This window comes from Salvia splendens, chromosome 13 (genome assembly GCF_004379255.2).
Source record: "Salvia splendens isolate huo1 chromosome 13, SspV2, whole genome shotgun sequence".
NCBI classification, from domain to species: Eukaryota; Viridiplantae; Streptophyta; class Magnoliopsida; order Lamiales; family Lamiaceae; genus Salvia; species Salvia splendens.
This window is the reverse complement of record NC_056044.1, coordinates 1,137,559-1,153,755: the sequence shown is the minus strand read 5'-3', so window position 1 is coordinate 1,153,755 and position 16,197 is coordinate 1,137,559. Positions and strand designations below refer to the sequence as shown.

At 35.7% G+C, this 16,197-nt stretch overlaps 3 protein-coding genes across 6 annotated transcripts; 2 read left to right on the top strand and 1 right to left on the bottom strand.

Annotated features, from left to right (window-relative positions):
• Nucleotides 1-865: 865 nt before the first annotated feature.
• Nucleotides 866-1,599, top strand: LOC121762155 (DPH4 homolog). The gene has a single exon (XM_042157954.1). The coding sequence runs from the start codon at nucleotides 922-924 to the stop codon at nucleotides 1,480-1,482; it is 561 nt and encodes a 186-aa protein (XP_042013888.1). The 5' UTR covers nucleotides 866-921; the 3' UTR covers nucleotides 1,483-1,599.
• Nucleotides 1,600-3,354: 1,755 nt separating this feature from the next.
• Nucleotides 3,355-6,791, top strand: LOC121762153. 4 transcript variants are annotated; one of them, XR_006042167.1, is made up of 4 exons: nucleotides 3,355-3,499; nucleotides 4,903-5,609; nucleotides 5,975-6,098; nucleotides 6,183-6,791. XR_006042167.1 is itself a non-coding variant. In XM_042157953.1 (2 exons), exons 1-2 carry the CDS (start codon nucleotides 5,871-5,873, stop codon nucleotides 6,594-6,596), a joined length of 642 nt encoding a protein of 213 aa, XP_042013887.1. In that variant the 5' UTR covers nucleotides 5,626-5,870; the 3' UTR covers nucleotides 6,597-6,791. The 4 variants fall into 4 exon arrangements, 1 of the variants encoding a protein (XP_042013887.1); XR_006042168.1 differs by lacking the exon at nucleotides 3,355-3,499 and adding an exon at nucleotides 3,546-3,736; XR_006042169.1 differs by lacking the exon at nucleotides 3,355-3,499 and adding an exon at nucleotides 3,852-4,116.
• A 1,059-nt stretch (nucleotides 6,792-7,850) lies between these two features.
• LOC121762152 (26S proteasome non-ATPase regulatory subunit 14 homolog) lies at nucleotides 7,851-10,251 on the bottom strand. Its single transcript, XM_042157952.1, has 6 exons — nucleotides 10,056-10,251; nucleotides 9,769-9,946; nucleotides 9,147-9,228; nucleotides 8,591-8,767; nucleotides 8,337-8,504; nucleotides 7,851-8,253 (listed from the first exon to the last, which is right to left on the bottom strand). Exons 1-6 carry the CDS (start codon nucleotides 10,195-10,197, stop codon nucleotides 8,062-8,064), a joined length of 939 nt encoding a protein of 312 aa, XP_042013886.1. The 5' UTR covers nucleotides 10,198-10,251; the 3' UTR covers nucleotides 7,851-8,061.
• Nucleotides 10,252-16,197: the final 5,946 nt, after the last annotated feature.

The window sequence follows — 16,197 nt, the reverse complement described above, 5'->3', positions numbered from 1 at the left end:
AAATGTCAACACGATGATACTGAAATGTCAACATAAACTTACGTTGATAATACATTGTGTTGACATTAATATTTAAATGTCAACACAGTTTATTAAAATGTCAACACAAATATGTGTTGACATTTTAATGTGATCGTGTTGACATTTTTAATACACTACGTTGATGAGTTATCAAGTTAGCAATTTAAAAAAAGTTAAGTATTATAGCACACCCCATATACCTTTTCTATATACCTTAAATTTAACCTTCATATTTTGTCTGAGCAATATTCGTAATTTTTTGTTTAATATCATTCGGTATTTATTAAGTTGTATTGTATTTTGAATTGTCCCGCATTACTTATATGATATAATTAGTTATATATAATAATCGGGATAAAATGTGTGCGAATTACTTATATAACTTTTCAATTAATTTTCATTTTTAAACTACACCATTAGATTCTAAAATCAAATGATTGAAATTTATTCATAGATCTAATTTTAAAATGAATCATGATTTTGTTAATCATGATCTTTATACTATATTGTATATATAGTACTTGAATTTGGAGAATGGGAAGAAAAGAATTTGATATTTAGACTTTGGACTTCTTTGCTTATAAGTTAAAGGGAAAGGCCCAATAGTTTAGAAATTTATTAGTAGCCTTTGATCCAATCATAATATGCGAGTAACAAATGATATGCATATTATACATAAATCTATTCCATTATTTACCCTCAAGAAAACTGATACGGGAGTACCCCCGACAACGATCACGGAGGGTCAAGAGGACGGAGTGAGACGGGAGGAGGAGCACGGAGTACCGGGAGCAGAGGAGACTCAACCAGTGTTCGAAACTGCAGAGGAAGAAAGAGAGCCAGCGACAGCACCGGTCAGGAGCGACCGGCCACGACGAGAGACGAAGCCGCCAGTGAAGTATGGAGACTTTGTGGTCACGCGAAAGAAGCGCTGAGGAATCATGCGTGAAGAGTTATTTTGCTTTCCATAGTATAACTCACTATGAGGCCATTGGCGTGAAGGAAGATGCGAGCCAAGAAGAAATCCGTAAAACTTATCGATCCGCCATCCTCGCTCTCCATCCGGATAAGCTGCTGGATTCATCCGAGCAATCAAATCCCCACGGGAGTGAGTTTCTCGAGGTGCAAAGGGCGTGGAAAGTGCTCGGTGATCCGGGATCACGGGCCCTCTACGACCGTGATTTGAGGACGCTGAGACAGGAAGCTGTCGCTGCAGAAGACGTAAGCGTAGGAGATATGATGGTTGTCGAAGAAGACGAGGATGGAGGGGGTTTCGACCTGTCCTATCAATGCAGGTGTGGTGATTTCTTCTGTATTAGTTCTTGTGAATTGGATGAAATGGGGTCTCGGTTTTCGAGAAAACGAGGTGAGGTTTCGTTGCATTCGTCTTCGTCTTTACCAGCATCGATTGTTCTTCCGTGTGGGTCGTGCTCTCTGAAACTACGGCTAGTCATTGATTGAGGCCAGTGTTGATTGAATTGGTAATTTCACTGAGTTGAATGATGGATTTTGCTTTGGATTTCCATTCATTAAAGCATGGCTTTGAGTTGAAAATGTGTTTTTTGCTCTATTTGATGTGATGTTTTTGTGATGCTGAGCATTGTGTTGAAACATATAGGTATGAGGATTCTAAGAGGGGTTTGAATTTGGCACGAGATTCTCTCTTGTTGTGATTATGTTAGGGTTGTACATGAGTTGAGTCGAGCTGTGAGCCGAGTCTAGTGTCTCGACAATGGTGGATCCACATGAGGTGGGGTTGACCGACTCCATTGCCATCACATGATGGTCGTAAAACTTTGTTAAATTCGGTCTTTGGAGCTGCTGCCAGCCAGTTTCATAATGTGACAACTCTTCAGTAACTCTTAAGTTGTGGTTCACTTTGGAGTATTATTTTCGACTCGGTTCACTTTTATTATTCGCGACTTGTGAGCTAAATGTTAGAACTTAGAAATGTGTATTCAAATTTCATGGAAAATACCATAATTATTAAAAATTAATAATTTTAGATATCAACATTGATTTCTTTCTTTTATTATTTGTAAATCAATAGTAGTAGGAGTATATTGTTATTTGTCTTATATCTTTGAAAATTTAATGATAAATCACAGAAATTTCTAAAATTCAGAATTGCCTCCTGTGCCATCCGTATCTCTGTCTCAATATTGTCTCTTAACCGTCTCATCCCATCACTATTCATGGGTCCCACTGCACTTTTTACCCCATCTCTTAACTAAGAGACAACACATGTATCCCTCCATCTTTTAATCATCTCATCCCTTAACTATTCATTCAATTCATTTTTTATTTTTATTTGGGAGAAGAATAATGTTTTGAGATGAAGAATGTAGAGTGTTTGAGTGAGAATAGAGAGTTTTTTTATGGTGGATAATTTGTGGTAATGATTTGATATTTATACAAGTGATTGGAGGCTTAAAAATAGGAAAAAAAATAAAAATTTTGAAAAAACGGCTAGCATTTTTTGGGAATTTTTTTTCGATTTTTCAGAATTTAAAAAAAAGGTAAAAAAAACATTTTTCAATGGATATAAACGACGCTCACTCGCGGGCCGGCCAGTGGGCGTCACAGACGAACGGGAGCTCGCCAACCACATCTTCGTTGAGAGACGTGGGACGCGACGGCGCTCCTGCATCGCTGTCTCGATGCGGTCTTGTCTCTCCGAGACGAGATCGAGCCCGCATCGAGACGCGATGCGGATGCTCTTACTCCCTCTGTCCCATTGAAGATAACTCACTTTCATTTTTGGTTTGTCCCAACTAAGATGACTCATTATTAAAAATGAAAACACATTTCTCTCTACTTTATTCACTCTTTCTTACTTTACTCTTTTCACTTCACACACAAAATAAAATTGTATAAATTTTCATGCTTAAGGAAGGGGTCATCTTGCTCGAGGGAATACCTTTTATTTTCGGGCAAATAGAAAGTAGAGTTGGCGTAATATTTTAATAACTTGGTATGAAATTAGGAATAGTAGCGCAGACATCTAATGTTATCAAATTTTATTTTAGCCATGGCATCAGCATTCATAAAATTTCAACATCTTCCATCACAAAAAAAAAATTCATCATTTTTATTGTTCTCAAAATTTATAAATTTATTTGAAAATTGATAATTAGACTTGTTAAATAATGATAGAGTACACTATCTAAACAAACTTATAGAGTACACAATCTAAATAATTATAGAGTACGCAATCTAAACAAACTGGGTTATCATACCACGTGTTTCATGTGCGTTTGCTGATGTTACAATTATGACGATTTATAGGCCATAATCAAGAGTTCAATAAATACCACATAAAAATTGTAAAGCTTTTGGATAAAATTCATATGAATGGAGAGAATGATTAGAGTGAAAAGTGCAGCGGTCCAATTATTGATGAGATTCTGCAAATTTTCTCTCTCCAAATGATATGAATTATCATCGTCAACTGATAATCAAAGCCTCATTTTTCAAGGTAAACTACTCCTATTAACAAACACGCCGCTAACAATTAATATGCATATATATAAAAATAAATATGTAAAATTAAACACACATCTCGAAATTTAGTTCTTCAAGCTTCAATCTAGGACCTTCTCAAACTTAATGCCGCCTTAAAATTGTGAATATAAACCAATTTTGAGAGAGAGAGAGAGAGAGAGAGCTAAAGAGTTGATTTTGTGAATTGTGGTTACATTTTTTGGGGAAAAAGGTTCCTTTTTTATACTCTTTTTTTTAATGCCTAAGATAATGTTTTTCCATTTCTAGCATTTTTAGTTAGGACCCATGTTTGTTATTTCTGGAAATGTTAATGTTGGGTTTACAGATTGAAGCTGAGCTGTTTGTTTGCTGGGGTTTATGAATTTGGGGGTTGAAATGCCTTTTTCATTCATAATGTGGGAAATAATTATCTTTTGATGAAATTGATGGCAGCCTTGTTTATCTTCTTTTGTGAAATTTTAATTTGTTAGCTGCCTAATTGTCTATTTCATTTGCATTTATCCACTATTGATAGAAGAGTCACAGAAAACTGCCTTATGTTGAAGTAGATGTAGTGTCCACATTGAATTTGATGTTCAATTTTGATTGATTGTAAGTAGGATTTGTGATTGAAATGGTTGAGGGCTTCTTCTTGTATGTGTATTTTCGCGTTGATTTTGGCTTCGTTAAGATGAATTGTGTTCGTTGATTGGTACATTTGGCTGCTCTTATTTGCCTGATTAGTAGTGTTGAAGTAAGGCTAATTGCATTCTAGCTTTGTCATTACACATTGCTTGAATGTGTGTGTGTGTTGATTTATGCAAATTTAAATGTCAAGAACTAAATTTTAGTAGTCTTTTAGTTTGTGAAATTAGGCACTCTCTACTGGAGTTGTAACATGTGCTTCTTTCTCGTGTTGATTTCGGTTTCTTTCAGATGAATCGTGTTCGTTGATTAGTACATTTGACTGCTCTTATTTGCCTGATTAGTAGTGTTGAAGTAAGGCTAATTGCATTCTAGCTTTGTCATTACACATTGCTTGAATGTGTGTGTGTGTTGATTTATGCAAAATTAAATGGCAAGAACTAAATTTTAGTAGTCTTTTAGTATGTGAAATTAGGCACTCTACTGGAGTTGTAAGATGGGCTTCTTCTTGTTAGTATGTGTTTCTTTTTCGTGTTGATTTCGGTTTCTTTCAGATGAATCGTGTTCGTTGATTAGTACATTTGGCTGCGCTTATTTGACTGATTAGTAGTGTTGAAGTAAGGCTAACTGCTTTCTAGCTTTGGCATTACACATTTCTTGAATATGTGTGGTGATTTATGCAAAATTAATATGTCAAGAAGTGAATTTTAGTCTTTTTAGTTTGTGAAATCGGACGTATGTTGCACTCTACAGGAGTTCTAAGATGAGCCACGGGGAACGAAAGCATCAATGGAGAGTGTACGATGGTGTCAAGGCTATGTCCGTTGCTCCTGAGGCTCTCATGGCTGAGATAAACTCCGCCATTGCTGCTCTTGAGTATGCTCGTGCAGCAGTCTTCTCACCGTCTCCTGATCCTGCTCCAAAGGCGAGAAACACCAACAGAAAGCCTGCTTCAAGCTTTGATGCTCAAATAGCCGATGAGGCTTACAAAGCCGGATTGGCATCCATGTCAGCAGGGAGGGTCGACGAGGCTATCATCTCGTTAAACCTCGCCCTCTCCAAATGCCCGCCCGAGAAGACCTCTGCCCTTGCCAAGATCCAGTCTCTGATCTCCGTGGCATCCCAGCAGCGACACGTGCCTTCTAATTGATTTGATTTTAAAGAAACTTTCACCCCTTTGATGTGTTTGTTTGTCAGTAATGCATACTTTATTGTATTTTACCTTCCACATTCTTCGCGATTCTTGTTCTCTTACAACGTTTGCCCGGCTAACCTAATAACCAGGGAAAAGCACATGGATGAGACGAACCTGAACTCCCTGTATCTATACATATACATTGTGTTCCTTTGCCTCACAGATATCGAGTGCTGCATCTTGTCGCGGTGGAGATCAACGGAGAGCAATGGATGCTTGATGCTATCTCGGCTCTTGATGTGGATGCTCGGGTCGTGTAGAATCGGTATTTTCCCTCTTCCCCTGCAGTCGCTTTCGTAAAAATTAGGCTCTAGTCTTCAAAGTGTTTAAACTATTTTGTTTAGAATTTGAAGAATAATTTAGGTGAACTTTTCTGTCTATTTTTTTTTAACTTAGCCTTCACCCCAAAGACTCAACTGTGAATTTTAAGTGGAATAAGGTGAGGGGCCACTCTCATTGAAAAGACTCTTAATCAGATGTGAAAATTACAAAATACATACATATATGTATTTGTGTGTGTTTACATATGTATATAATTCTTCATCAAGAAACCATCAACACATCCATTTGTTGTGTGTATACATATTTCTTTCTCATCACGGCGATGTTTTATCGATATCCTTGCATTAGGTGCAAATCCCTCTCTTCCGCTTTGCGAGAGAGGCTTTCCAAGTGCCCTCTTTTCGCAGGGAAGCTCTCGGGTCTGAGCTCCGAAGCAGAGGATGCAGCCCGTGATTTCGATGAAGAAGATGAAGTAACTCTAAATCTCCTTTTTAGACTCTGTTTCTCATTTGTATGGCTAATCAGCTCGATTTTTCTACGAAAAAACTCGTTGTAGGTTTTCGTTTCAGCGGTCATGAGCAGATACATGGAGTCCAAATGCAAGCGCAAGTCCGTGTTCGGGTCAGATGCCTCGAGATGGGCTCTCTCTCCGCAGCATTTCTTGCTCGCTCGAAAAGGGAGTTGGGAATCGCGCAGCTCCGGTGGAAGTGGTGAGGAGGAGGAGTTTTCCAGTGCAGCTGCTCGGCTCTCTAGGTGTTCGAGCGCTACGAGCTACGACACGTTTTTCTCGGTCAAGACACGTTTCTCGCGGTCATCGAGCTTGAGAAAGATCGATTCTTGTAAAGATTTTAGCAGGCGATGCATAATTATTCAAGAGCTTATGCAGTATGAAGGGTGGCCGTTTGGGCTCTGCAAGAAGGCATTTTTGCTGCCTCCGCTGCCGAAGTCGCCGTCGGATTCGTGGTCGTAGAGGAAGAACGCGGGAATTGCCACGAGTGTCGGGTCGGGTTGGTGAATACCCGATACCCGAACCCGTTTAAGCAGCCCCACAATAATACATGGATGATATATTGATACTTACTTTGCTCGAGTATGATTTGAATTATGTTTTATTTTGTTTTAGTATGTTTTACTAAATATATCAATTGGGAGTTGAGTTGGATAATTGAATTTTTTGGCAAGGGATATCATCTCTTTCCTTTTTTGTTTGATAATTTCAGAATAAAGTAAGATAACTTATCCTTCAATAGTTGTAAAATGTGGACCAAATCACAAAACATCAATTAACAATTCCATAAAAAGCTATGGAGAATACACTGGAAAAAATTCATATCCACTCCATCAACTACCCTCACAACAAACCCCTTTCTGGGCTGGACCTGCGGCACGGCCATGGCACGTGCATTGCGGGGAGCGAGGCGGGCCACAGACCGGGACATGACCCACCTGCGCTGATTCAGAGCACTCCAAGCCACTCAAAACCAGTCACTCATGTCACGCATGACTTTTCAATATTTTCATAGTTTGTTCTAATTTCATAAATATCGCGATTTAAAGAAGTACATACGAAAATAGAGATCAATAAAATAAACGATGAATTGAAAAAGTAAGTAGTGAAACAATAAATAGCGTAAGTCTAAACTAATTGATCGACCATTGTACATTATTGGGGCATGATCTAATAAATTGATATGACATGTGAATAGTATAGATCTGACTCATTTATGGCATGAGTGTTATAAGCACCCTCAACACATTCAAAAACCATAATTATCTTCATCCTCTCTCTCTCTCTCCCATGGATGCGGCAGAGAACGAGAGCACGAGCTCGTGTTTGAGTATTACTACCATGGTGGTGAATTTCTTGTGCACCCCCTCCACTCCACTCTATCCCAATTACCTACACAAGCTCGTACACGGTCGGTCCCATGCCTGTGGCGGAGCTCGGATGCTTGAGGGTGCAGGTTACTGTGGCTGAGAAGGATCTTTTGAAGGATAGATGGTACTTTACTTTCAAACATTGGGTCACAGCCGGTGGTTGGGTGCTGTCAAGATATACGAAGAAAAGGGTAGGATAATTGCTTTCATCTTGATGGGATGGAAGGTGAAAAGGCCAAACAAAGGAGGAGAAAAAAAATGGTTGAATTCTTCATAATAGACTTACCTTCATTGCTTATCAACACCACAAAATTAGTGAAACTGATCCTTAGAGAGATGTTAATACTTTTTGAGAGATGAGCTTTTGATTCAATATTGCAGAAACAAGTACCATAAGTTGATAGGAATACAAATGAGGGAAGGAGCAACAAAGTAAATCTAGACACCATTTCAGAGGAAATCGATCTCTCCCATGAAACCGGAGTTTATATCAGGTCGAGGAGAAAATAAACAGACACGTACACTTTCTGAAGAAAAGACTGTTTTGTATCCGAAATCTAGAAAACAACAGTGTCCAGCATAGTCCCCAAAGTTTGGACTATGTTGGAAGACATCAAGTTTGAGACGTGCTCCTCAAGATGCTTCTTGGCGTCTTGCTTTCCCACATTGGCGATTGCTAGCTTCTCAGGCGACAGCTCATCCTCCTCTTGGACCGATTTATTGTACTTGATGGCTAGGTTTAGCATCTCCTGTTTTTGTAGTCAATGATACACGAATTACATTAGAACAAGAAAGAGGAAATGCATGGTATTTAGATGTACTTGAATAGTACCTGGACTGTCTGCTCGTTCGTTTTGGAGTGGGTGTCGAACCGCTGGAGGGTCAATCCATCTGTCCATTTCTTTTTGTGGAGATTGAGGAGCATCTTCTCCTCAAGTTCGTTCTTCCGGTAATTTATGGCAATGGAGTAATAGTGCCTGTTCAACCCATGAATCAAAGCCTGGAGTGGATCGAATCAAAATTAGAAACTGATTGTAAGACAATTTTGGTGTAGGTCAGTCACTGAGCTTCAAATATAATCAGTACCTGGATAGATGGTTTATTGAGATGCCCCACGTTAGAAGTGGTTTGTCGCGGTTCTTGACCCAACATCATGGTTTGAGGGTTAATGAGTCGGAAGGCATCAATTACCACCTTTCCTTTAACACTTTGAATTGGATCTACCACTACAGCTACTGCCCTCTGATTCAAAGCTTCAAAACTCTGCATCAATAATTACATCAGTTCTTCAGCTTGAAAACATACCCTTGTTAACAACACATGATACGCAATAAGTAAAATAGTGACTGTTTTTTTCCAACAGAACCATCTCTACCATATACTAATGCAGACTAAAGCTAAATGTACAGATCCCCCTTTCCACTTTCCAGAAATACAACATAAGGAGCATCGAGGGTTAGAGACTGAGTAAGCTAAACCATATTAATCCTACCCAAATTTCATGGAATAGTGCATAACTCAAAAGGCAAGAATAAAGATCATAAGCACACCAATAAGCATCTCCCAAGTCCTAAGCATATTTGAAATTAATCAACAGTAATTTCTCTAGCAACAGAAGAGTATAATACGAAAAAGTAACAACCTGCTGAGTGTTAATGTCTACACCCGAAAGCCAGCATCCAAAGCCAGGATGTGAGTGGTACCAACCAACCACCATCTCAGGTCTGCAACACACAACAAAATACATGCTTCAATACGGAGGTAATATAATCACATTAATATACTTCGCATAAATATGTGAATTTGTGAGCATACTTCAATATCAACCAAACCAACACAATACTATACAATACAGTATACAAAAATTGATACATAATGCATTCTAATGAACTACGAATAATATTCCAAATACCAAGAATCAGAATAACACACTTCTACAGATATCAGTCACATTTTTCTTAGGGACAAATTCGAGAAAATACCTTTTATTAACTACAAAATGACTATAGAAGATTCGAATGCAATTGATTTGCTATGATATCTAAATCACAGTAGAACACCAACCAATCAGAACCATATCTTCCGGTTTCCATAGCACAAAATTGAGAAAGCTTAGTGAAGAAACATAGTAAATTTAAGCATACAATACGAATTTAAGCTAAAGAAAAGAAAAACAAAGCTGCAAATCACACTAGAGCTAAAAGCCTAATTACAATTACAACAATTTCCTAACATTCATTCTAGATCACGGATAATTCTGGTACCTGCCGGTCTGCTTGAGCATATCAAGCATATTAGTCTGGAAAACGTGATCCACGGCCTCGACACTGACACCAGTTCCACTCTGCGGCATCGCGAAGACGTCCACCACACGCACCGTGTACTCGTCCACAAACTCCCCCAGCATTAGACCCATCACCTCCATCGGTACCCCGGCTCTACCTGCAACAATCAGCGATAGACATCATAAGCCCTAATTACATCAGCAGAGGAAGAGAAAGCAGAGATGAATTGGATCAATCTAAGATCCTAAGAGAAACCCTAGATTTACCGTGTTTGAGCATTTTGAGAAGGGCGAGAGACGAAATGTAGACTTGCTCGGAGGAGTCGAGCGTCGGGGAGTCCGGCGGCGGGTGGCCGAGGGCTCCACCGGCGCCGGCGAACATCCGGTGAAGTCTCTCCATTCCAGCCATTTTCAATTCAGAAGAAAATTGCCGATTTTCTATTTGCAAATATTATTGGCTGAAGCAGAGAGTTTTGAAGTAAAAGTATTTCTTTGGAAACAAGACAATAGATTTGCAATTAAGCCCTTATATTATATCTAATTCTTATTTCTAGCCAAGATACTATTATCATCTTTTTTGAATATCTTCTATTTCTAACAATATTATACGAATATTTATAAAATACCTGAGTTTAGATTGAACTTTAACTAGTTTGTACAAACCATGTTTATATTTATATTATATTAGGGTTTAACACAAATAAATAATATTATATTTATATGCATGTTTGTACAAACTAACGTGAAGTAGTGCAAAATGAGGGTTTAGCATGTTTGCACAAACCATGTTATATTCGTATCAAATAAGTATTTGTTTGGTGTCTGAGCTTAGTATTTTTGCATTGTATTATTATCGTGTTGACATGATAATGATTTGATGTTACTCGATCGAGAATGATATCCTAACTATGAAATGAATATTAGGGAAAACTTTATTTTGTTTCAGAATTAATTTTAGTAGTAATATTTTAAAGATCCAAAGTTCTTAACAGAAATCAAAGTTTTCAATGTCATGTATATTGCTATTTTCTTTTTGCATAATTATACACTTCTATGAGCCTAATGTTTTGCAGAATTTTTTTTTCTTAGCCCAATAGCCTATTATCTACTCCCTCGCCCCATAATAATTGTCATTCTTTTCCATTTCGGTCCGCCCACAATAATTATCACACTTCATTTTCACTATAAATGGTAAGTAGACCCACGTTCCACTAACTCACTTCACTCACATTTTATTATAAAACCAATATAAAAAAATGAGTTTCACATTTCACTAACTTTTCCAACCAACTTTTCTTTACATTTCTTAAAACTCATGCCACCACCAATAGTAACAATTATTGTGGGATGGAGGAAGTACTATACACTTGACATATGTCCAACAGTCTATTTATTAGTACTATATGCTTCTAAACTAAATAAAGCCCATTTTCATAGTCTATAGTAAGTTCATGGTTCGACGGTTTTTTAACTTATACTCTAATACTCCCTCCATATCACTCAAAGTGATATACAATACATTTTATTTTTTTGGATACCTAATCTAAATGACACATTTCTTGAAATATATAAATATCACTCTTTTTATTTTTTTTCTCTCTTTTATTTTATTCTCTCTCCACTTAACTCACTAAATAACATTATAAAATCTGTGCCGAATAAGAAATGTTTCGCTTATAATGGGACGAAGGAAGTATAACACACAGAGGCGTATGAAATTGGACGACCATGAACATTCGGGTCAGTTTGAAAAGTAAATTATTCTCAAAAGGAAATCTTTGAACTCGTGAACAATGTTTATTTGTTAAACTCAACTATCTCAATGCGAAGTGTAAATTAATTAATCTACTAGCAAACAATCAAATATTGTCGAAAAAGTATGCTCGAGATCATAAAAAGTCCTAAAATTACACCTACTTCACAGCATACACTATAACTTTATCATAAAAAGTTATATAAATCTATTCCAAATAGTAGCTTATAAGTGAGATTACGACAAAAAAAATGACTCACTATGTGCATGCATGCATGCTTGTACATGCATAGAGCCAAATTAACGTGTCTTAGTTCCAAGTTAATTAGATAGCTACAAAATTAAACCAACCTACTACGCACAACATCGTATTTACTTAATGAATTGCAGTTCATAATATGTATACTCTATATAGATATATATGATCGATGTAATATAAGTACTACTACATGATAGCATGTCCATGACCGTGGCTCTACGTGACGGAGCCAGGAATTCTATATAAGTGGGACAAAAATATACTCCATATAAAGATATTTTAAGGATTGGAGAATGTGCATTTATAAAGACATTTAAAAAAATATTAAAAATAATGATCAAAATAGCATATATGAATTTTGTTGATGTGGGGCATTTGCCTTGTGGAGTACACGTAGATCCATCCCTGCTTATCTAGGTGTGATTAGGGTCGGTTGATATGATAGTATATGTAATTAGGGTAAGTGGAGCCAGGAATTCTATATCAGTGGGGCAAAAATACATATATAGACATTTTAAGGATTTGAGAAGGGACATTTATAAAGATATTTAAAAAATAAAATAAAAATAATGATCAAAATAGCATAAATGAATTTTGTTGAGGTGTGGCATTTGCCCCTCGTGGAGTACATATAGATCCGTCCCTGCTTATCTAGGTGTGATTGGGGTCGGTTGATATAATAATATGTAAATAAATTAGGGTAAGTAGTCATCTTCATCGAATTTCTTCATTCTCTCCACTGAGACTCAATTTATAAGAATTGGGAAAGATCATGTATGATTTAATTTCTCCACATTGATTTTTACATAACCATATATAGAACTTAAAATAAAGGTTCTCAATAAAATTTTTTATTATTTGGATAAGAACCCATTTTTTTCTTCCTTTCAATTTTATGGTCGAATAATGATAAATCAATTGCTATCACACATTATTCACACATGATGCAGCTTTGCCCTTTTTCAGTTCCACCACTAAAAAGTGGACGTAAGTAGTAATTGGTGGATGGATTCAGTTTCATTTAATACGTTAGTATTTCATATCTTATCACCAATAATTAATATCGTGACCCTACATTTGATTGGATATAAATAATCACCTAGCGTCGAATTTCCCAAACAATGACTTGACAATGAACCCCACTAATAAATATATTCACCTTTTAGCAATAATGATAAGACATCGCAAATTAGTTTCAATCTTCCATGATTTAGATTAATTTCCATAAATCTCTCCCGTTTTATAAAAATTCGGTTTTCATTTTTTAACTTCTCGACTTCCCTCACCTTCCCATTATAATCTAAAAACTCTCCTTTCTTGGGAAAATGTTGAAAACAATTTTTACTCCATCTCTTTTGGTTTAAATTGATTACGATGGACTGCTATTTTCTTGAATAAGATTGCAAGTTTTGAAATTGGTTATTGCATAAAATGAAAAGGATTTCAAAATGAGTTCAAATATGTTGACTATCAATGTTTATCTGCAAACACCAATTTTTTCAAAACTAAATTTGAAAAAGCTATTTAAATTTTATGAAAATTTTTGTAGAAACTCATTTGATTAATAATTTAACTGCAAAATTCCGTTAACGTGTGCAGAACTAAATCCAATTGAATTGAGTGAATAAATTGGCATTCATTAAATTATGAGAAGCTATGCTTTTATGGTGAAAAAAACACACTCATGAATGAGGTTGAAGAAATAAGGTTAAAAAGAGGGAGAAACAAGCTCATAGGCAACTCTGTCTCTTATCCGTCTTTTAACCGTCTCATCTCTTAACTATTCATGGGTCTCACTGTATTTTTTACTCCATCTTTTAACTAAGAGACAGCACCTGCAACCCTCCATCTCTTAACCATCTCATCCATTAACTATTCATTCAATTTCATTTATTATTTTTATTTTCAACAAATTCAATTAATAAAAACACACTTCATTAAATAAAATAAAATTACAACTTAAAATTCTAAAAAAATTGAAAACCTCATTAATAAAATCCAAAAAAAAATTAAAAATACATAACTTAAATAAAAAAACATATTTTTTATGGTGAATTAATTTGTGGGAATGATTTGATATTTATAGAAGTGATTGGATGCTTAAAAAAAGTAAAAAAAATTAAAAATTTGCAAAAAACGCCTATAAACAGCTAGTATATTTTTGGGATTTTTTTTAAATTTTGAATTTTTCCTGAATTTAAAAAAAAACAAAAAAAAATATTTTTTCGGATAAAAACGACGCCCACTCGCGAGCCGGCAAGTGTGCGTCACGGACGAACCGGAGCTCGCCACGTCGCCAACGCGCGTGGCTAGACGTCTCGCGAGCTGTCCCTCCGGGACGGGAGTCTCTCCGAGACGGGATGGAGACGGAAGGCTGCAATGCCGTCTCATATCCGTCTCGTCTCTCCGGGACGAGATAAGAGACGGCTAAGGGATGCGTTGCGGATGGCCTAAGTGGCGAGGAAGAAGAAGAGAGAGAAGTGAAGGGCCCACCACAACCAATTTGTGCTAAAGAAAAAATTTTAAATTATACTGATGGAGAGAGATTTGGTATTAAATGTTGGTAATATGAGAAATTTATGGAAATTAACTTAGACACGTCATCAATCGCTCATATGGTGCTCACATATAGTCCCTCACCATATCATCTCTCTTATCAATAATTTATGCACCAAATAAGGATATATAATTAGTTTTTAGATACTTTTCCTTTTTATTAGATAAAAATCGAAAATAGTGTTAAATTTTGAAAACAGGGTTATCATTTTTTAAAATTACCTTTTTTCATATACACAAAAATTAGTATGATTTATACTATAATAATATTTAATTTTATAATAAATAGTATCTAAAATAAAAAAAATTAGGTATGAGGCATATAAAGTGACACACTTAAGCTCGATCAATTGTATTTCTTTAATGAAGCTTTTCTATTATAATTGCTTTACATTCTCATATGTAATGCTTCCCTATAAAGAAATAAATCTACATGTTTAAACACAAAACAAACCAAATTTTGGTTAGAACACAATTAGTCCAACCATCCATCGTGATTTATGTTTTATCTCATATATATTATTTTCAAATAACAATGGCACGAATTTTATACAACTATTCTTGATAAACGTGTGTTAACCACTCCCACAAAATGAAGTCCAGTGCTCTTTTCATTTAGGATCAATTTGCACATTGTTTTTGAACAGTCATCAAGCAACGTTGTTGCAATTGTTTAAACAATTTACATTGGGACATTTTAACTCTATCTCTCATTAAAGTAAATTTTTTTTACTCATTTCCTATTAAATCATTTCAAACTGTAAATTACTTCCTTTGTGCCATTAAAAATGAAACGTTTTCATTTTTGAGTTGTCTCATTAACAATAAAACGTTTCCTAAAATGGAAACAAAATCATCTTTACTTTTTCATCTCTCTTACTTTATTCCCTCGTTAACTCACAAAACAACACTACATAAAATCTCTAAAAAAAATGTTTCATTTCTAATAGAACGGAGGGAGATATTCATCCACTGCTATCAGTTCCGGATCTACAAGTGCCATTAGAATATATTTAACGAGTCATAAGTTCTATAGAATATAGTCAGATTCATTTATACTCCCTCCCTCAATCATAAATACACTTTTTTCCTTTCAGAATATCTCATAGGAAATAGTAACACATTTCAGAAAATAGAAACTTTAAATTTCTTACTATATAATCTATTTATTTAACACACTAAATACAGTCGAATTAAACATCTCGTGTCGGAAAAGGAAATATTTCGCTTTGATCGAGAGTTGAGAGTGAGGGAGCGTAAAGTATGAGACACTCACACTCTTTAATGGGAGTGGATCCCCTGCTGGGGTGGGAAACACAACAGGGGCTGTTGTGCTATTAAACGACAGCGTTTTAACCCAATTGCTACTTCCCCTATTTTCTCATTTAAGCCGGCGTATTATTGTCTCAACATTTTAAAACTTATCATAATCTGCGTTAAGAAGTTAACTAATCCATATTTTAAATAATTTATGCTGAATCAGTTTTTTATTTAAATAACGATTCATTACCATTTAACTATTTATTAAATTTATGGATTATTTATTTTAGTAATTAATTAACATTTCTTGCTTTTATATTCACTTGCATGCTTATTTCAATTTTACGTATTTAACTATTAATATTAGGTCTGAAAATTCCCGACACGATAATCAGACATAAATTCGTACAAAATTAATGGATTTGACTCAAGCTTTATTAAGTGTGGGTTCATAATCTGATGATTTCGAGTTGGTTCTGATTAAGTTCGGGTTATCTTATAAGAAACAAAATTATTATTTTAATTATTTTTATTAATTAAAAATATTTATCCATCTGTTCGGTAAATTTTGTCACACTTTG